Below are 21,844 nucleotides of genomic sequence, written 5' to 3' on the forward strand. Positions count from 1 at the left end.
TTAGCTTACTTCAAACATCAGGCAAGTAAAAATTAGATGAGAAGTCTGTGGTCCAGGCAGGCAGTAGACTTCTTGGCTGATTTGCTCTTCGTCCCGCAATTGGGGGAAGACTCTGGTGTATTTTACGGTGAAGAGGACAGTTACAGTGAAAAGTGATATGGAGAGACGGGAACAGGAGTGGAAGACATTTTGTTCTTGTTGTTCCCTTTTTTTCTCTCCAATGTGGACCATGACACTGTGCAACCAAGAAGAAGAAGAAGAAGAAGAAGAAGACAGGACGTGGGCAGGACACAGAGACAGATGATGGTCGTCTTATCCTCCACCAGATCTGAAAGACACATGCAAAGATTATTATTATTTTTAATGAAAGGGGACAAAACGTTCTGGAAAAGTCATACCTTCCTCTCCGTATGTTTCTGCATCCACAAAGCGTTTGACAAGGAGAAAAGAGGAAAAGTATCAGTGACAATAACTGATGTAAACGCGAGCATTCCTGCAGGCAGAATACGAAGTGACAGGACACCTTCATGCAGGAGAATGAGGCAACAATTCATATACTGTTACTTGCATAGCAGAGTTGATACTTATTATCCACATTAGATTATTACAGTCGATCCGAGTCTAAAGTAAAAGGAAAATCCACCTCGAAAGTCACACAAAACTTCAGTTCAGCCGCCGTTAAAGAAAAGTTTTGCTTTTGTTGCGACCGCTGTTCTAAAACAAGGAGCAGTCTCAAAACATTGGCTGTCAAGTATATGGTTTACAAAGTTTAGATAGATAGATAGATAGATAGATAGATAGATAGCTAGCTAGCTAGATAGATAGATAGATAGATAGATAGATAGATAGATAGATAGATAGATAGATAGATAGATAGATAGATAGATAGATAGATAATTAAATTGGCACAGCAACAATATTCGCAACTTTACCCTTGAATTAATAATATAGAGACAACCAACAAAGTGGAAATAAAATACAAAATAAGCTTTTGGGAGGAATTAAAAGTGATTTAATTCTAATCGAGGCAGGAAGAAAAGATTAAGAAGATTAAGGTGTTGCCTGTTGATGTCTGGTAATTAGAAAATATAGTCCAATTATGCTACTTATACTTATTGTATTTATACAGTTAGGGCAAAAGAGGAAATCTAATATTGGAGGCATAAAATATGGATGATGATGATAATAATAATAATAATAATAATCACCCATGAACTGAGTATTTATTTTTCCCTTATTTCCCATGTGAAAATGTGCTTCCGAATGCAAACAAATCAGAGTCTAAACAGCTTGTGTTTGACTTTAGAGGTTCCACTGTTGTCGTCACATGATATGCACGGCAACAAGTAGATCGTATAACAACCCGCCGTGCTGCACGGCTCATGCACACATGCAAAGACTACGTACACTTACCTCTGACCCTAAAAGGATTCCTTCAATTGTGTTTCTGATTCTTTTTAACCAATCGGGCTGCTGTAAATGTTCAAGGGAGTCAGTCCTTTTAGGCCAGAGTGTCAACGGAGACGAGAAGCGAGAAGCATGCACAGATGAGGAGAGCATCTGGCCTAAGCGAAGGGGTAGTGCTGCGATGATCCCTGGCAGACTAGAATAACCTTGAACCATACAAGTGTGTGTGTTCTCCCCAGAATGAGCCGGGCAAGCTTGCTGAGCAGCGTGGAAGCAGACAGGAAGGACAAACGCATGCCAGAACTCTTACTTAAATCCCCATCCTGTCCCCCCTAGGACTATAGCTGCCAGGAGAATAGCACCTGCGATGGAGCCTATTATGATATTGGTGCCACTGGGACCTGCGCAGAGGAAGGAGGAGGGGGGAAGGAGGAGGAACACAGGAACAACAACACCACTATATAAAATAAAAAAAACACACAGCAGCAACACATCAACTGGAGAGAGAGAGAGAGAAAGAAGGAGAGCGAGTGAGAGAGCGATGATGGCAAAGAAAGAGGTGCAGGTGGCGAGGGGGTTCACGGGACGACCACAAGAACTAGGACACTTTCAGCTCCCTCTAAAGTGAAATTAAATAGGTCTTCGAAATTTGACACACCACAGAGAAGAGTGTTGTTAACAACCCTGCCAGAAAACGTCTGGTGGGATATGCTGTACTGGTCTACAGCCGTTTCGTTTTCTCGTGAGAAGAATTTTTAGATACAGCTCTCTTTGGATTGTGAAGGTGTACCGAATGTTGTAGCCTGTGAGTTTATGTTCTGTTGAATACACATACGCACTCTGTTTTATCTCAATATGTAATGACTCTGCCTCAGTACACAGTGAAAATGACGACAACTTTTTCACTATGACGTCACATGTACCTCTGGATGTCAGAAATGCCGACGGCAGCATTAGTAAACAAACCCTTCCATGTCATTTGACCAAGGCAGAGATTGAGAAAACCGGGTAAATGGCCTGAATGACAACAGTTTGAATGTGTGAAGTCTCAGTAGAAAAGATGCTGGAACCTTTTGTTGCTCAAGTTAATGGCGGAGATGTGCTTTTTTGACGATGAAATATATAGCGCACTGTAGAATTGATGTTAGACCAAACATTTTTAATGGCAATGAATTGGTACAAACTAATATATGTGGTGAAATTCTAGAGGCTGAAAAAACTAGGAAAAGTTACCCAAAACTGAAAAATAAGAGAATTATACCAAAAGGCACAGTTGCTAGACTTCAATTTTAAACTGGACAAAAGAGTGCAAGCAAGTCCATAATTTTCTGCTATCCGGAAGTACCCTGGCGACTATTGTTTACAAACACTGCGAAAAGGTCGATGAGCGGGCTGGTGATGTGAAGGGAGGACAGAGAAGAGGAGGAAAAGATAGAGACGCTGTGCACCTTTTTTTCCCAGGCCCGTCGGGACGGTGGGCTCGGGTATGGGATCAAAGACGCTGCAGTCCTTGCCCGTGTAGTCCCTGTCGCAGATGCACTTCACCTCGTTGCTGCACGTCTGCAAAAGCAGGAGAAGGAAGATCATCATCTGTATCGACAACTTGTGTCTGCTCAGTGTAGGCTGCTTTACCCCGTGGTCGGAGCAGATGCGTCCCCAGTTGGACCCCGCGCAGCTGCTGAGGTTGAAGGCCGCCGCCGGGAGGCAGCGTCGCTCCAAGCACATCATGTTGGGCCCGCAGGGGGCGCCGTCCTCCACGTAGCCCAGGTCCGAACCGTCCTCCAGCACAGCGTGGCCGCCCCTGAAAGAAGCGCACGGCATACGTTTCCCGTACTTGTCTCACTATCCAGATCAGAATCCCCTTGTGCGACACACACCGACAGTCCAGGTACTTGTTCTGGTGGTAGAGGGTGAAGCTGGTCACCTCGCCTTGAAGGTCCCCAAATTTGGGCTTTGTGCTGATGTTGGCGCAGAACAAGAAGCCGCACAAAACGTCCCTAAACGTAGCAAAAACATACATCATCAAAATGGAGACAATACAGTGAAACCCCACATCTTTGCGACGCAGCGTTCGCCAATTGATCTAAATGTCTTTTTGTTTGTTTGTTTTTTTTTGGTTAGGTTAGGTCACTCATAAATTCCTGTAGACCAATATAGTAAGTGGCAAGTAAAGCAATAGAGAGCTATGAAGAGCATTTGATTCTTAGTGGTAAAAGTAGCGAGTCTTTTCAAGTCAATGGGCTCAAGTCCGAGTGACGAGTCAATGCTGTTCAAGTCCAAGCCGAGTTGCAAGTCTTGTATCATTTTGTCGAGTCCGAAGTCATCAAATTCATGACTCGAGTGTGGCTCGAGTCCAAGTCATGTGACACCTTTTCTTTTTGCCAAACTGCTGCTTATTGTAAAGTGTGTTGAGTTCTTTGCCACCATATATCAAGGCACCACTGTATTACTTATCTTTTTTTTGTTGTTATTTGTAATAGAGATTGTTGTATATTGCTATGATGTAGCTGACCAAAGTTGTTGGTACCCCATCATTTTGTACCCCAAAATGATGAATTTGTAGGTTTTCTCTATAACCATAATGGCCATCCCTTACGGCTTGTTGCACTGAAGCCAGCCTTGGCCGCCGGGGCCCCGTCCGCAGTTGCCTTTGTCCGTCCCTTCGGCGTTAAGCTTCTCGTAACAAAACCTGTCTGCCGAGTCTTGGCAGATAAAATGAAAATAACATCAGGATGATACACCAGGATGAATACGTTTACCACAAACACGAAGTACACACACACACAACTGTAATACTTACTAAAACCCCAGAGTCCCCTACACTGTCCATCTCGAGTGCGACATCGTCCGCCATAACAGCGGCCCTGAAGGGACAAAATTAAGCGTCTATAGAAAAACATGCAGAGTTTGCATTTGCACAAAGGCAGCGCTTACTTGATTAGTTTCACACCTGTAGCCATCCAGCTTGTGGACGTTATGAGGACACTGCAGGAGGGACGCACAACCACTGTTATACACTTCAAAAGTATTGGAACACAACAATTTCTACAAGAAATGGATATGAATGGGTGTACCCCGCCTCTCGCCTGAAGATAGCTGGGTTAGGCTCCAGCACGCCCGCGATCCTTGTGAGGATAAAGGGGTACATAAAATGGATGGATGGATATGAATGGAGAGCGTTTAGCATGACGTTTTATTTAAAATAAGGTATATGCACAACCAACTTCGGCACTGGGCAAAACAGGTTGAAGTACTTCCTTCAGGCTCGAGTGAATGGCGAAGGGGACTGTGACAAAGCACCCATAGGAACTTTAAACAACAATCTACAAAATCTTTTGTTTAACACAAGATGTCACCACAGAACCACCAAAGATGACAATATCCGATGTTTAGGCCTCCTTCGTGTGTACATACTGTTATCATATCATATTTCTATAAATAATGATATACATGTATTTAACTTTTGCCTCCGGAATCGTATCTACTTATTTCACCAGGAACTCTTCATGGATAGAAGACATAACCTCACATACTCGCCCCATCAAGTTCTTCCTAAGTCTTTGGTTTGCTAAACTAGACTCCTTTTACCAATCCCAAAGAAAAAATGAATTGGTGATAAATCAGTAAGCCTGCTGGCCACTCATATGGACCACGCCGACCCATTCATGTCCCAGGGAAGTGGGCAAAATCAGGAACTCACAAACGACAATAGCAAAACATGTAAGGGACCCCATCTTGCATGAAAATCAAATCTTCAGCATTCTTCCGAGAACTGATTACAGGTGAGATTTCATCTACCTTTTGGCATTCACGGTATAACGAAGAATGAAACGACCTACAATCTTGTCTGTCATCCCACACCGCACTTTCACTTAAATTATCATACATTAAAGAAGAAACAATCTAAATTGTGAAAAAAAAAAAGAATTGTATAAGTGATTAAATCACCCATTGTATCTGGATCTGTTACACAACCCACCCGTTGTTTCATATGACCAAAAGTATCGGAACATGTTATTACTACTGATACTAGATAGAAGGTGTAACCAACATGAAAACCATAGTTGCCTATGTGTGAATAAATAAATAAGCAACAATAACAATAACAATAATACCTTTACTAATCTAAACGTGGTATTTATAAAGTAGGGTTAACACTGATGATCAGGCAAAATTTGAACATTTCTCCCAATTCCAATCAAAGAGGGTCGACACCGATATACAGGACACGTAGACGTCACAACTAAGATCAATAAGCCACAGTAAAATAAGTCGTTCTTTGCAGAGGATGAAGAAAATATGAGTCGTTAGCCCGTCAATATTTTGCATTGTTTGTTTGCATTCAGATGTTGACCTCTTGTCTTATGTCCATCTGTTCATGTCAAACCCAAATGTTTTCAGTCCACAGCAAAAAATAAAGTTGGCCTCACTGTTCCAATACTTTTGGAATGTTGGGTATGTACATTCACCTGGAACACCTTGACAGTCTAATACAAAAATGATGTGCAGCTCTCTGTAAAATACATATTGAAGTACCTGGCTAGAGTCTCCAGTGCAGGTCTCTGCGATGTCGCAGTCACTGACCGCCTCTCGACAAACCACGCCTCTCAGCTCGTACTGGAACCACAAATCAACTTAATGATCGCGTCCCTTCCAATAAATATCTGTCGTACACACCTTGCAGCCACTGCAGCACAGTCCATTGCTGCACATAGCGTCGTGGGTGAGTGTGCATTTTTTACAGCAGGCTCCTCCGCTGCGGGCGCACTCCTGCAGCCACGCACACACACACAGACAACGGAGCTCGACTGCCTGCCTGCAAAGGCGGGACACGAAATAGCGTCGCATACGGAGATATATACTCACCACCTGGGATCCACAATCACACTCTTCGCCAGGTTCCACAAAGCCGTTGCCGCATTCTGGAGGGTCCAACAACTGAGGGACGAACAAAGGAGCGTACTTTCAAGCAATGTACAACTAAAGCTCATTCAGCATACGTAAGAATTTAGAATGTAAACCAAGACAACGGAGCAGATTAATACCGTCCTAAAATATACAAATATCTCGCCGATGTGGTCACAGATTAGAAACTGAGAACAATTAGAATGATTTGATTCAGGCCAGTTAATTGAGCCCAGCTTTCTAACTTAGCAAGGTGAAGCAGAATTAAATTGTCCAAAAACATACCAAAAAATATTAACTACAGCGCAAAAAATAGGGAGGTCTCCACCACTTTTACACTTGTTGCCAATTGCGGCTCAATCTTAGATCACGCGCACCACACCCAACAACGGCGCGCGCAATCTGTTCGCGTGAACATGCAATTTAGCGCCTGCTATTTGGGATCTTAGTAAATCAGGCTCCGTATGAAAAGTGCCTTTAGATAACTTGAAAGATTCGGCCCTCTCACCTTGTTGGGTTTGTTGAAGAGGCAGCTGCCGCCCCCCTGGAGCAAGAACTGGATGTACTCGTCCACGCTGCAGCGGGAGAACTTTCTGGGCAGATAGTATCTGCATTAAAAAGCACACAACAGATAGAAAAATCAACGGCATTGTAAAAAGAAAAAAAACAGTGCAAAGATAACATGGTAGGTGTTAATGGCGTTATGTTACAATGTGACAGAAATGGAACCAACTGTAGTACAAATGCGACTCAAATGAATCAAACTGTATTTTATACCATCTGGTGCAATGCGCCAAACTCCTCCTTTAATTCACAAAGTGACATTTTCTGCTCTGTACAACCTGCTTGTACACAAATGTCTCTTTCACACATGCATTTAAAGGTGGCAACAGGTGACGTCACAGTGTTATAACTCTCTAAGCAAAGGATATTTGAACACAAACATAATAAAACTTAATATAACAATACACACAGCCATATATTCCTTTTCCTTTGCGAAGAACAACTAAGATTACTCCAGTTTACCGAGGAGCTGTGACCATCTCCATTTATATCCTTATTTCTGTATTATACTGCCCCGAGAGAGCACAAGCGCACACATCAGAAGAAACAGCACAATGTCCATTGAACTGAAGAAAAACAATGTGGACAAAACTGTTTAATTCTTTACATTATATTTAATTATGTGATTACTGTGTTTTTATTAAGGAGTGCTATTTTTTTTTAAGCACATTACAAAGATGTTTGGTGTGTTTTGTGGGGCTGGAACTGATTAATTGCATTTCCATTCATTTCAGTGGAGAATGACAATTTGTGATACAAGTGTTCGTATAACAAGTGTGATCACAGAACGAATTAAATTTGTATCTCAAGGCACCACTGTATTGTTTTAAGTAAACCCGGCATTAATCAACGTTTGCCTCATACAAACCGAGGAAAAGGGGTTATTATGTATCCTACCCAGTGTCCTCCATAATGCAGCCCAGCCAGGTATCAGGACACCTGCAGTCTCCTGTGGAACAAAAAAAAGCAAGAGAAGTTCAGGCCCATGTGATTTAAACACATGGAGCTCAGCATTTAGAAGAAACGTTCCAGCAGGACAAGGAGTTAAGACTTAGTTCAGTGGCAGCAGTGTCCCAAATGCAGGTGATAAAACACCTGAGGTCTGATATCAAAAGTGCTGGTGCAGGGGTGTTCCTGCCTCCCAAAAACGACTCCTCTACTTTACTATCCACTATGCATAGAAGGCCCCCCTTACGCCACATCATACCTGCAGAGTTGCGTGCATTGTTCCACCTCATCCCAATGTTCTGGCCCAGGCTTTGGCACAAAGTGATGGCCATGGCGCCGACACTGCCAAACTGAAACAACAAAAACGATATAGTTATATCACGGTTCACGCTTCGCGGTCCCCCTATTTCACGTTTTTATTATTTTTTTTTAATAATTGCGCTGTGTTGCCTTTTTTTAATTCATCACACCCCCGTGAGAGGGTAGGTGTGACGTTAATTTCCCCTCGACGGTTGCTAACCCGGAAGCAAACATTGTCTTCTCACAACAGGTTCACAGACTCCCTGTGTAGTTTACGTTTGCAGACATGATAGTTTGAACTTGCAAAAAATCAAAAAATAAAGACAGAGCCACGGCTCTTGACTTGAAAAATTTGTAAATCGGGGGACTCACAAGTGCATTGTTAAATTAACACCTTTCTGACAGTGTCATCAAAACTGAGCCTTATATCTTTTCCGGAGGCAATATTGGACCTTATTAGGCAGGTGTTTATACATGCTGTGACCAAAAATGCACCTTTTTTTCGGACGTAAAATCGAGCGAAAAAAATACCCACACTTTGTGGGGGCTGGGCTAGGCCAGCATAACTGTCCCAGCCAAGGCCTCTTTTGGGTGGGCAACGAGCCCTAGCAAGCTTGGGTCCTTTACCAAGATCTCTTGATCGGTGTGGACAAACCAAAAGTGAAAAAAGTCTTATAGATATAAACAAAGCTCCCTCACCTCATTGATTCCCCCTCCCCTCGTCGGTGAACACACTCCTCCCGTGTACGCCGTGCCGCTGCGGCCGCTCTGAAACGTACGTCCTCTAGAGGCACACAGGAGAAACACCGTGAGACCGGAACTACGTGGCGGTGCCTGCGGCACATTCAAAGTGGATCTACTCACGAGAAAAGTTGGACAACGTCACTCTGCTCCCGGATGTTGTCCCGCTTGTACTTCATGAAGTTCTGCAGCGTGGTCAGTGGGTCCTCCACCACCGGCACCATGTTTTTTGAGGTCCACGTCTCCATGGCGACCAGCACGATCCTCGTGTTCAGTTGCTCCCGTAAGATCTGCAATACCCGCCCCCCCCCCCCCCAAAAAAATGCCCTTTGGTTATGAACAGCTAAGGCCGCTATTTGGGATCTTAGTAAATCAGGCCCCTTGTATGTGCGCGTGTATCTACAGTGCATGCTAATACAAACAACGTACCGCGTCCGCCATGTTGACCACCGCTTTGGCAAAGTTTTTTGTTTGGCTGCCGGAGCGTCGCAGCTGTACAATCTGTGAGGAGACAAAAGATGCACAGATGGATGGCATGTCATTCACACACACATGCACAAAAACGCACACATACACACAAACACCCATTTATTGCATAAAAGATGTAGCTGCGGCTAGAAAAACGCCACCTTTGAGTGCCGCAACTCCTATTTGGAAGGCATGAATTTGTTATTTGTATTCCATATATCCATTTTCTACAGCGCTTGTCCTCGTTAGGGTGGCGGGTGAGCTGGAGCCTACACCAGCTGACTACAGCCGGGTTACGCCCTTGACTGGTCATCAGTCAATCCCACGTCACGTACACACACAAAAAAAAAAAAAAAAAAGATTCACACTCACAGACAATTTTGAGTCTTCGATGAAACTAAAATGCATTTTTTTTAAAATGCGGGATGAAGTCTGAGTGCCCAAAGAAAACCCACGCAAACACAGGAAGAACATGCAAACTCCACACTGGAAGTTCCGGAGCAGAGATTCAAACCCAGAATTTCAGAACTGTTAGGCAGAACTTATACCCACAATCCCAACATATGATTCCACATTGATAGACTCAAATTTAGTCATTAAAGTCGCAGAAACTTGAGTTTTCTCATGGGAGTAAGCATTTTTTTATGCTCTCACTGTCAGCTACCTTACAGAATGTAGCTTGAAAACACGATTGAAACATCACAGAACAGCCAATAAGTCCAATGACAAAAATAGAAAACTAAATGAAGGCTCCGAAGTTCTTATAATAGTGGGGGAGGGGAGTCTCATGCCTGGGCAGAAATGCATCGTTAGGCACCGTTTTAGTCACACCTAAAAAAAAATAAAAAAATCAGGAAAACTAAAATAGTGAAAAATCTCAGAATTCACTTTACCGAATCGTTAAACTCTAAATGTACTGTATGGTGGTACCTGGCATCTGCTGGGTTTTCTGATTCCAATACGCAAGTAGATGAAACCGCAAGTTATACACAGTCAAAAACCGTCAGCTAAAAATGTCGTAAATTTGTCAAAATGATTGAATCCCAATTGTATGTAAATATGTCATTAAAATCAACCATGCATGTCAGACAACGCAGCAAATAGACACATCGACAGGCTTAAAACATTTACCATGTCGTTGTCGTTGACCACCATCAACTCGATATATTTGGTCTCGGTGTGCACGGAGGGTCTGCGAACAAACCGCTTGGATCGCCTCAGCGCTCCTGACGCCTCCTCCTGCTGCTGCAGCGTCCCCCTTTGGTCTTTGCCACCTCCTCTGCTATCCCACTCGCTGTCGTCCTCTGCGCAGTCTTGGCGTGCACACACACACAAACATTGCAGTTCATTTTCAAAGCCATTAAGAAAGTGATTATCCCCTTATCTGCATTATTTGCAAAAATTCTGGGTCACAAGCCAAAGAGGTTTTATATATGCAGCAATGGCGCCAAGGAAGATTAAAAAAACATTATAGGCCATGACATAAGGTTATTACGGATGTCGTCAAATCAAGTGCACTATAAACGCCTACCCGCGCAATGGGGGAAGAGCCTGAAATCTGACATCCTGTGGATCAAGTGGGCGCCATTTTCCTAAAACACAATACAGTCACAATACAATCACGTTACATTACAAACTTCCCCGCAAAATGTAAATGCATATACAGTACATGGGTGGGCTAAAAGTGGGTACAGTGGACCCTTGCTATTTATAGGGAATAGGGATTGGACCGGACCACGAATAGCAAAAATACGCAGATAATTGATGCCCTCCCCCCCAAAAATGTAAAAAGATTATATACACTGTGGCGGCACGGTGGACGACTGGTTAGAGCGTCAGCCTCACAGTTCTGAGGACCCGGGTTCAATCCCCGGCCCCGCCTGTGTGGTGTTTGCATGTTCTCCCCGTGCCTGCGTGGGTTTTCTCCGGGCACTCCGGTTTCCTCCCACATCCCAAAAACATGCATTAATTGGAGACTCTAAATTGCCCGTAGGTGTGAATGTGAGCGGGCATGGTTGTTTGTTTGTATGTGCCCTGCGATTGGCTGGCAACCAGTTCAGGGTGTCCCCTGCCTCCTGCCCGCCCGCGACCCTAGTGAGGAGAAGTGGCTCAGAAAATGGATGGATGGATATATACACTGTATATTATTTTCCCCAAACCCAAAATTTTTTTTTTTTATGAGCAAGGATAAACTGCCAACAAGCGTTTTTGGAGTTGGCACCCCCCCCGAAAAAATATATAGATATACCTCTATACTGTATATTTGTATGTCTGTATTATACTGCCCCAGGTGGCCGAAGCGCATACACCAGAAGGAGCAGCACAATGTCCACTGAATTAAAACAAAAAGTGTGACAAAATAAATCTTTAAAGACTCATTTCTCATTAAGCCGCACCGTTATACGTTCTTTGCAGAGGATAAAGAATATTTGCCTGTGAGTATTGTCATATTATCTGTCTGCATGTGTTGCTTCACCATTTGTGTTAAAACTTACACTGCTTAAAGGGTCACAGCACCACCAAATATAGTAGATGCTAATTGTTAGGCCGGCTGCCTATGGAGTTTTTCATTGTATGTTAGCATTAAGGCAGCGCAGGCTATGTGGTAGTTTTCAATACACAACGAGTAATTATTTTTGTTATTTGTTTAATTTGACAGTAAACTTTAACTGGCAGTAGCAATAGACAGCTTGAAGCTTCTTTTTCTTTTGCTCAAATCATGAAAAACTCATAAATCGGGTCACTCGTATCTCCAGGCACTACTGCAATATACAGTATACTTTTGTCCCACCCTGTATAAAACCTTCTATTTACCTCATTGCTGTCATTGTGAAAAGGCTCAATCCCATAAGAGAAGACGCCGTCTGAGAACATCCCACTTGAAGAGAGAGAAAAAAAAAAAAAAAAAAAAAAAAAAAAAAGGGCCACACTCAAGATGAATATGTAATAAAGTGGATAAAAGGTCAAAGTGGGGCACGGTGGGGGAGCTCACCAGAGGCCGTGGCAGGTGGAGAGAGCCGCCCAGGACTCCGGCACACCTCTTAACCTTCCCTGGTAGTAGCAGAGCTCCCCTCCCTGCGGACACACACAAACATGGAGGAGGTTTCACGCAACCTGTGACACACACACACACACACACACACACACACAGCTACTTCACAGCTTGTCGTGATAGGTCAGCTGCGAGGTAAAAAAGAAAAAAAAAAGAAAAACATCTCCCACTGCGGAAGCGTTTGTGACCTACTTGTGTCCCGTAGTCGTCTCCGAATGACAAGTGAGGTGGAAGTCGAGCCTTCCTGAAAGGAACTCTTCAATAAATCAACACAGGAAGTCATTTGGTACTTGAAGTAACGCCAGCGCATCACTAGTTGTCTTACCCGTGTCCAAAAAGTGTGAACCGAGCGCAATGTCTTTTTAGTTACTTAAATGTAGTTATTAAACAAAGTATTTACACAAGGAAGTGCAAAATGCTTCTTGAAATAACAGCTGACATAACGTAATAAATGTATCAATATCAGTCTTTTTTTATTTTCATGTCACATGGTGAAATGAAAGTAATAGTATTCATAAAGTGAACATAATTTAAACATAAATGGGGTTATCCACTAACAGATTACATAGAGAGCAATAAAGTAAGAGTTAAAGAGGTTTTGGACAATTTACAAAAGGTAAACTACGTAGCATACAAGATGTATTCTTCCCAATTGTTAGCTTAATAGAAAAAATGCCACGCCTTTTTTAAGTTAATGTTACAATATCAATTAGAAAGAAAAAAACAACAACTGTGATCCTCAGTCATCCAGGTCGTGATGATCCGCAAAATTTGCATTAAGTCAACTGGACTGAATTTGTTGTTTGATGAATTGGTTGTTTTCTCTCTCTTAAAACATTCAAAAATGACGATAAGATCACTCTTTCAATGGAAGTTTTTATTAATTTGGAGCAGTTCATCCGAGTTGAACGAGGCCGTCGTCGTGTTCCTCAAACGGAGGTGTGCTATTTCAAAAGAAAGGCCCAATTCGGTGACGCACGTCCCCGAACGCATCACGCCTCCCACGTCCCGGCGCGTCACGTGATGCCTCAGTCAAGCGGCGCCACAATCTGGCCTCCACGCAGGACCCCATCTCCCTCCGTCCTTCCTTCCCTGCCTCCAGCCTCTCAGAGCACAACGGGAACGCTTTCGACTCCCATTTTCCCTCTTCTCTCCCTCCGCCCTCGTCTCTCATTCTCTCCGCTGCCAAGAACTTAATGACGCTGATGCGCTAACTGGTTGCCATGGAGACAGGCTCGCCATTGGTCAGGAGGATGGAGGCAGAGCGGTCGGGTGGCTCGTTGGGCAGCAAAGCGAAACATTAGCATCCCTTCTGGCTAGTAGAAGGCACTTGAAATCCTTTGTGGACCATCATTTCACCGTTATTTCTAGAAGAAGATGATGTCTCAGAGCAGGTGTTTTTTTTTTTTTTTTTTTTTTTTTTGCTTTTCAAGCGTATGAGTGCAACAGGAACATCCAAAAGTACAAAATGGTTGGGTGGTAGACTATTTCTGAAGCGCTTTCCAAAAATAGGACAAACTGACAATTAAAACCATCAATAATACATAAAAATAGCCTAAAAGCAAACATGTGGATTGGCGGAAACTAAAATAGACTGAGCAGCCGGTTCACTAGATACACCTGCACAGATGTAAGCAAACAAATATGGCATTGTAGAGCAAATAAACCTGCCCAACCATCCAATCAGATTGCTCCGCTGTCCTCGCTGCACACTGTGGCTGACCAATGAAAATCAGGCAGGTTTTGTGACTCAAAACTCCAGATAAAATGATCATTTGTTAAGTAAAAAAAAAAACCTGCAAAATGTTGATGCTTTTCGTTGGACAAGAAAATATTTCGCCGCTGTCGGGCAGAAACCCCATATGTCCAAACACGGTAAATGTAATATTTTTTCACAAATCGATACGAATGGTCAGTCATTGCGTGGTCTGTTACTGTTCCAAATTTTAGAGCAAATCTATCAACTCTCTTGGACACTTCAACTGTCAGAGAAGTGTCATAAAACCTATTCCTCACTCTGCGGGAGCCTCACGGCATTATGTTGCCTCAATATTGAAAGTCTGTATGATTTTTAGACAAAAACACGTGAAAATAGTTAGGTTTGATGCATTTCCGGAGGGCAATTTTGTTAAACATTTATAACTGCAATGCTTTGTTGCAGAAGGATCCCGTCAGCCACGAAGGTAAATTTGTGTGCAGATATATTTGCGGCTATTACACTGTCTAGTTACCTCATCGTTCTTTTTTCTTTTTTTTAAATTGCATCACTCATGGCTTTTTAAACTTTGAAATAGATTTTGAGAAGATGACAGTAACCACAATTGTTAGCTTTTGATAAGTATTAAAGCCTTTTCTTTTGTTGGGGTCTCGGGAACCAGCGCAGACTTTTAAGGGCCTAGGCTGGGCTAGAGAGTCTACTTCCTGACTACTGTCGAGGTGTCCTCGAGCAAGGCCGACATTCAATATTTCAGATTCTTACCAGTGACTGCAAGGGTCGGCTCTCCGGTGTAAAATGGCGCTCTACGTAGTCCGAGGACAGCAGGTGACTGAAAAGAGAGGACACATGAGCCACTCTGCGTGTGTCGGTGTGTTTAAGTGTGTGTACGAGCGCTAATGTGAAACATCTGCAGCAATTAAAGCGGTGACGTGTCCATACAAACAAGCTGAGCAGGCAGTACTAACTGGTTTAGTTCCAGGTCCAGCGTGAAGGCACGTCCAAAGGCTTCCACCTGGAAACAGCTCTGCGCCAAGTGAACGTCCTGCGAAATGTACATTTTAAAAAAAATCAATCAATCAATGACAAGACAGTGTGCTGATATATCAAAGTACAATAAAAAATAATAATAATCTATTTGAGTGAGCGGCAGTTGTGAAGCACCATGAATAATGCGAGAGAATCAATAGCGCTTTGAACGCATCTCTCCACATAAACTGCTATGATGGATCATGGCGGAACTTCTCACACTGGATGCTGCCCAGCATGGCAAGCGGGGAGGTGAGGGGGCAGCGAGAGGGCTCAGCACAGAGAGAAATGAGGTGCAGACTAAACGGAGAGGATCCGACTGCACCACGGGAGCTTTTGACGGAGGCTGCAATGAGTCGCTCGGCTTTTATAATAATAATAATTTTTTTTTAAACATCGCAGCATGCATACATGTAGCGCAATAAAATGTAAGGAAACAACAATGATACACTGAAAAAAATTATATAACAAAGCTGTCACATGTTTAATTCATTTTAAAAAATTCGAATTGTTGAAAACATTTTGCATGTGATTTACTGTCATTGAAATTTACAGCTGGGCACCAAACTGGATTTTTTTTTTCATTTTGACCAAAGGGATTAATTGAATTGAATGTGATTTGTGCGTACGTTGCAGACTTGGACGACAGGAGCGACGTGGACATTGATACGAAAATTTAACAAACTTTGCATTTTTGTAATGTTACAGTTAGTTTCAAGTCATTTATGTTTTTAAACATGTATCTGTTCTTGACTGGATGTAATACGAAGCCCTAGGAATCTGACGGATTATTGTCCGGAGAGTGCCGCCCAAGTCGCCTACTGGGGACGGGAAGAGCTGCTGCTCAAATGTTTATATTTCTCTGAGATGAACCAGAAAGACGCCACAAAACTTTGTTAAATAACAAAAGTCTGTGCCTTTTGTGAAGCTTGTTTGTGAATGAGTACTGAACTTTGCTGTTTTGCTTTTAAACTAAGCTAATTTAGTTAAGTTTTGGCTAACACTGGTAATATTTGTTCCAACATTCAAACATGGTATACAGGAAATAAAAATTTTAAAGTTACACTTTCAGGATACGCTAAATTAATCATTGTCATTTAATCAAAGATAAAATATTATTTGTGATGAATTACTTATTTTAAAAAAAAAAGTTATGCAGTGTTTATTTTTTTACGAAACCAGACAACTTCAAGAAAATACTTTTCTTCAAAAACAGATAACATACACATAACTAGTAAAGTTTATGAATGGAAAATGAATAATAGGGTTAGAGTGCTACAACTAGCCTTTTGAACCCTACCCTCAAGATCCGGTCAACCCACTTGATTGCAACCAACATAGGCGAAGTTTTCCTCGTCGAGTCTGCGGATGTGATCACTAAAACCCATCTCACCAATGAGTTTCATAACATAATCTCTCTTGGACTGTTTCACGCAAATAGCAATTGCCAATAAAGTTGAAAGTTATCATATTTTATGCTCAGCTTGGCAGTGAGTCGACGAGAAATCATGGGCGCAGAGGACATACGTGACAAGTACGTGATGATGGAAATATGTATGGACTTGTGGTTGCTTGAAAGGAGATGACGCTAGCTGCAGTAAAACCCAAACGGCACTGGCCAGTTTCTGAAATAAAACCTTTTGTTTATAACGGATTTTACATGGGATTTGGTTTTGCAGGGTTAGGAAATGCAACATCGAACGATGCCGTGATACGCAGTCTGCTAGTAGGCGTGACTCTATTTTGGCCTAAATAGCGCTTGTCGACTTTTGCATTGCGTCAACTGCATCAACTAGTCATTTACTTATTTGCAACAAAAAATGCATGTAATAGCTTTGTGTGGTAATTTGATGCAAATAAATCATGGTTCAACATTCACAAATTCACCTTTTTGCTGATTTTTTGGGGGGTAAACTGTCCTTTGTTATTAGCTAAAAATCTCATCTATTAACTGTATTTGATCTCAGCCTAAACCATGTCTAATATAGAAATACTGCATTGGCACAATCTTGTGGCATCATTTTGAAGTGAGGCAGGAGCTTCATTTGCACAGGCCATAGCCTTGTCTAATACAAAACACGTTTTTTGGGCCCATTTTGTGGCATCTATAGGATATACAAAGCTTTATGTAGTGGGTGCTAATTACTCGCAGATGTTAGCTATTTGTGGCAGGACTTGGTCCTTATTCCCGACAAATAGCGGGAATTCACTGTATTCACGAATTTAACACATTCACTGCCAGCCTTCCCAGTTAACATGGATATTTGACTTCTAAAACCGTCAATGGCAGTGAACGTGTTAAAACAAATCTATCAAAAATCCTCAATTTTTCTTGGCTGGGTCATAAGAAAAAAACATAACGACCATCTATTGGGTCATGTAGCTACATAAATTAATCAAAATATCAAAAATGTATTTCATCTGAGAACTTCAGACCGTCACAAAGCTTTTTCACCAGGACCGCATCATGTTACATACTACAGCGTCCCATCACGTGACAGGAAGTAGCTGACAGTCGAGCAGATCCTTCTGACGAGTCTCGTGCCTCACTGTTCGCACGGACCCTCTCCATAATTAATGGGGACATACTTCAACACACCACTGAATAAATGAAGCTGCCGGGAGCCCTTGTAGGGCGGCCCCGCGGATGATGCGACGAGACGGCAAACAATACACGCAAAACCACGCAAACACGAGGAGAGGAAGCCTGCGTGCAACCCAGCTCACGCACAAAGCAGGTCAGGCAGCGCGAGTGAAGGCGGTGAGGCGAGCCGCGTCGACATTGCGGGGGATTCTCACCAACTAAGTGGGTCAAAAAGCACAGGCGAACGCTGCATATACGCCACTTTGTGCCGTTGAGCATAGTCGGGTAGCTGCAGAGAGATGTTCGACGCAACGAGAGGGAGACCGACATGCTGTCGTCTTGCCCACACGTGTCAAGACAGACATCCTCGCAAAAGCGCGCCTCTCTTAGACATTCTCAGAATAAAAATCCTCTAAACTGCTGGCCAGAGTGTAAAACATCAGCCGCCTGATTATGAATCCTGTGATTTAATCTCAAATACATGCACAGTCTATTGGAAATGTTATCCCAAGACAGTTGGAGACATTTTAGAGAGCCATAGGTGAAGACATAGCTGAGACACCGACAAATGAGAATTGAGACATGCCATAGGTTGTGCATAGACATACTGTAGATAGATACATACGTGCTGACAGAAAGACGTACAGTATGTAGAGACAAGTGTGACATTGGTGGAATTATTAGCAAGACATACTGCATGATAAAGACACTGGGAGAAAAGGGTGAGAGCGACATTTCACGACACAGCGTAGGGGAGTGTTAGCAGGTGAGACAGGGCAGGCTAAGATGTGACAAAGGTGGATTTGAAAGTAAGACGCAGTTGATGCAGATGAACAATGAGATGTAGTTGGGGGCATTTGTTGAGACAGCACAGGCGTGTTTTTGCAGGCTACACACAATAAGACGTTGACAAAGGTGGACATGGTGGATGCAGACATACAGCGAGAGATAGAGGTGACGAAGTAGCGGAGACATTAGTTGAGGAATAATTGAAACGTAGTCTTTTAAATGTCACATGGGTAGCGACACAAGTTGAAAACTGTGACATAGGTGGTGGACGGAAAGGTTGAGAGTTGGAGATTTATTATCGTAGGGTAGCTATAGACGGATGAACACGAGTGAGACAAACATGCATGTTGACATGGGTGTGGACTTTTAAGTTGAGACGCAATTGAGAAATTGACAGTTAGGTGAGACGGGCGGAGACATACAGAAACTGGGACCTGTTGAGTCGTGTGTGACTTAAGTGATACAGATGGAGTTGAGACACAGAAAGTAAGAGATGGCGTCATGTAAGCTGTGGATAACTCAGGCGATAGTTGAGAGACATTCATAGAGACACAGTGATACACAGGTGAGACAGAGATATAACGCTTACATAGGTGAAGAACGTAAGCGACATACAGTAGACGGAACTCAAATCAAAGCTATGACAAAGGTGGATAGACACGTAAAAACATTCTGTGTGTGTGATGAAGGTGGAAACACGGGAGACATGCTGTAGGTATTACACTGGCGTGTAAGGAATTGGTATGACACGTGAGAAACATCGGTGGATTGAAAGGTGAGACACAAGACAAACGCTGATAGAGATACACGTCTGTCAAAGGTGGGGATAGAAAAGAAGACATGAGAATGAGATATATACACGCGAAATTAGTGTGACCTGTAGAAGGAGACAATAGTTGAGTTGGAGTTTTTTTCACTAGTTTTTTCACTTCGGGCGAAAGGCGGACTACACCCCGAACTGGCCGCCAGTCAGTGGCAGGGCACATATAGACACGGACAACCATTCGCCCTCGCATTCACAGCGTCACTGAGTGGGAACTGATCCCACGATGTCCGCACCAAAGTCAGGCGAGTCCACCACTACACCACCTGTGACCCTTGTGCAATCACATTATCTTTATCCTGGGTTCGAACTCACCGAGGTGTGTCCCGTGTTATTTTTCACACGGGTGTCCAGGTGCTCGTGAGCCATTTCCTGCTCCGACTCAGTCCTCTGCACCAGACGCTTGGGATAGGTCACCTGGGCCGCTGTGTCGCTGCCCTCTGTCCTCTGTCCGGACCGGGAGGACCAATCCCAGGTGGCTTCATCCTGACCTGGGCTCCCGTTTAAACCTGAAAGGCAAACAGAACCGACAATTAAGAGTCTCCGTATGTGGTTTTCACAATTCGGAGTCACCCAAGTAGTAAACTTATATGTTTTAGTAAAATAACGCAAGTCAAAGACAATTCAGCAGTTAATGATGTGTTTTTGTCAAAATTGAAGACAAATTTGAGTGCGGAACAAACCTAACGCATGCGTTTTCATGAAAAATAGAGATATACTTTGCAGTTTTATGTTGACATGGAAGACAAGAAACTTCAAAGAACCTGCAATATACAATGTAGACAATTTAGTTTAACCTAACATACTTAAATATGACCATTTATTCTTTAATCTCAAGCAAACCTGTTTTTAGTCTACAAATTCATGTTTTCATTAACACTGAGCGAAGACGTTTTTGCTGACACTGAAGACAATCTGGCGTCTTCAACAAACCAATAAGATAAATGTTTTTTTTTTTTTATCAACTTTAAAGACAATATATCAAACATACGTTTTTCAGGGTTTTCAATTTTATAAAAACCTATTGGATACACATGTTTTTGTTGACAATGAAGACAATTTAACATCTTCCACAAGCCCTACAATCCTACATGTTTCTATAAACGTTGAGTAGAGTTTTGTCTTTAATTCACCTAACATGTTTTCGTAGACACCAAGACAAGTTTGCCGTCTTCAAATAACTTGGTAAACCACACGGACGAATTCAAGTCTTCAAAAAAAATAAAATAAAAATCTTAACATCATACAATCCATGTTTTCATAAACATTGTAGACGTACAGCACGTTTTTGTCAACAATTTAGTCTTCAATAGACATCACCTTTGTGTTTTTGTAGACATTGAGCACAATTTAGTCGTCCGTGGACCTAACACCCGTGATTTGGACCCTGCCAGGCTTCTGTGCTAACCATCCACCTACTATGCTCACAAGTATAGTCCTCATGTCCCTCAGTAGTGCCATCTCTGTAGAGCTAAACGGGGCTTATAATAAAAAGCATAAAGCAGTCGTGTTGCACAAGTTGTGGCGGTGCATCCTCATTGGCTTAAAAACAAGGAGTTGCATGCACGTGAGGGGGGCTGCAGTAGAAATGTGCCTATGCAGCAAAAACCCATCACATCGAGGCCACGCCGTGCAGACCACATAGCACAATGTTGCTATACTGCAAGTGGAGGCAAAGAGGGCGACCATAGACAAGTGTGCATGCACCGATCCCCCCCCCCCAACCCCCCCCACTCCTCTAGCAGCAAAATTGGACCCCCCCAACACTCCTCTAGCAGCAAAATGGGATTCCCCCCCCCCGCACATCATACGCCTGCCAATCGTCGTGTCTCCGCTTACCTGACACCGTCAGCCGATCGCCCACTGCAGCAAAGAGCAAGAAGCACCGCACCGCCAGCATGGCCGTCACACATTCCCGCCAGTCACCACATGCAGGCCCGCAGAAAATACAATAAAAAATAAAAAAACGTCACCAAAGGCGGACAGAAAAAGGGAAAAAAAACGTTAAAAAATAATAAAACAAGGACGAAAATAGATTCAAAGTAGGCGCTATGGTGCGTCGGCTGCCATCATCTCCCCTCCTCCTTCTCGTACGCAGACAACGTTTACATACAAAGATGACATTGAACCACTTTTTTTTCCCCTTTATGGCGGCTGGGATCGATACGAAGGAGGAGAACGACGATCAGTGAGGAAGAGTTGCGGAGCGAGAGGAGAACGCGCAGCACCGCGGATGCATCGCTCCGCAGCGTGCGCGCGTGCGTGCGCGCGCGTGCATGCGGTATGCGGAAGAGGGGGCAGCAGTGAGCCGGGTCACGTGGGCAAACCAAGGCATCCGCCCACTCCGGCTCCAATTATTCATTTTTCTTTTTCAATTATTTACAGTGGTGCCTTGAGATGCGAGTGAAAGGCGTTCTATGGCCACGCTCGTATTTCAAACCATCCTTTCCCATTGTAAAGAATTGAAATGCCATTAGTCCATCCCAGCCTCCTAAAAAAATAAATAAAAAAATACAAATT

General features: G+C 43.1%; 1 protein-coding gene across 3 annotated transcripts; it reads right to left on the reverse strand.

The window, feature by feature from the left end:
• Positions 1-43: 43 nt before the first annotated feature.
• LOC133415166 (disintegrin and metalloproteinase domain-containing protein 11-like) lies at positions 44-21,517 on the reverse strand. 3 transcript variants are annotated; one of them, XM_061701006.1, is made up of 26 exons: positions 21,164-21,517; positions 19,640-19,833; positions 15,068-15,144; positions 14,865-14,931; positions 12,326-12,408; positions 12,148-12,211; positions 10,865-10,925; positions 10,465-10,646; positions 9,295-9,366; positions 8,989-9,155; positions 8,824-8,908; positions 8,084-8,174; positions 7,774-7,825; positions 6,821-6,920; positions 6,274-6,345; positions 6,085-6,177; positions 5,944-6,024; positions 4,342-4,392; positions 4,208-4,271; positions 4,004-4,109; positions 3,285-3,404; positions 3,040-3,208; positions 2,856-2,967; positions 1,718-1,808; positions 399-416; positions 212-328 (listed from the first exon to the last, which is right to left on the reverse strand). In XM_061701006.1, the coding sequence occupies exons 1-26, from the start codon at positions 21,222-21,224 to the stop codon at positions 313-315; spliced, it is 2,349 nt and encodes a 782-aa protein (XP_061556990.1). In that variant the 5' UTR covers positions 21,225-21,517; the 3' UTR covers positions 212-312. The 3 variants fall into 3 exon arrangements, 2 of the variants coding, with proteins under 2 accessions (XP_061556988.1, XP_061556990.1); XR_009770095.1 differs by having other exon boundaries at positions 290-328; positions 1,414-1,808; XM_061701004.1 differs by lacking the exon at positions 1,718-1,808 and having other exon boundaries at positions 44-328.
• Positions 21,518-21,844: the final 327 nt, after the last annotated feature.

This window comes from Phycodurus eques, chromosome 16 (assembly GCF_024500275.1).
Source record: "Phycodurus eques isolate BA_2022a chromosome 16, UOR_Pequ_1.1, whole genome shotgun sequence".
NCBI classification, from domain to species: domain Eukaryota; kingdom Metazoa; phylum Chordata; class Actinopteri; order Syngnathiformes; family Syngnathidae; genus Phycodurus; species Phycodurus eques.

Bases quoted from the DNA above. Each gene is read 5' to 3' on its own strand.
- LOC133415166 (XM_061701004.1), bottom strand. From the start codon at position 21,224: ATGCTGGCGGTGCGGTGCTTCTTGCTCTTTGCTGCAGTGGGCGATCGG. The intron at 6,025-6,084 runs GTGTGTACGACA...TTGTGGTTCCAG, and splicing joins TGTGCTGCAGTGGCTGCAAG to TACGAGCTGAGAGGCGTGGT. The intron at 4,393-5,943 runs GTACTTCAATAT...TCCCTCCTGCAG, and splicing joins GCACTGGAGACTCTAGCCAG to TGTCCTCATAACGTCCACAA.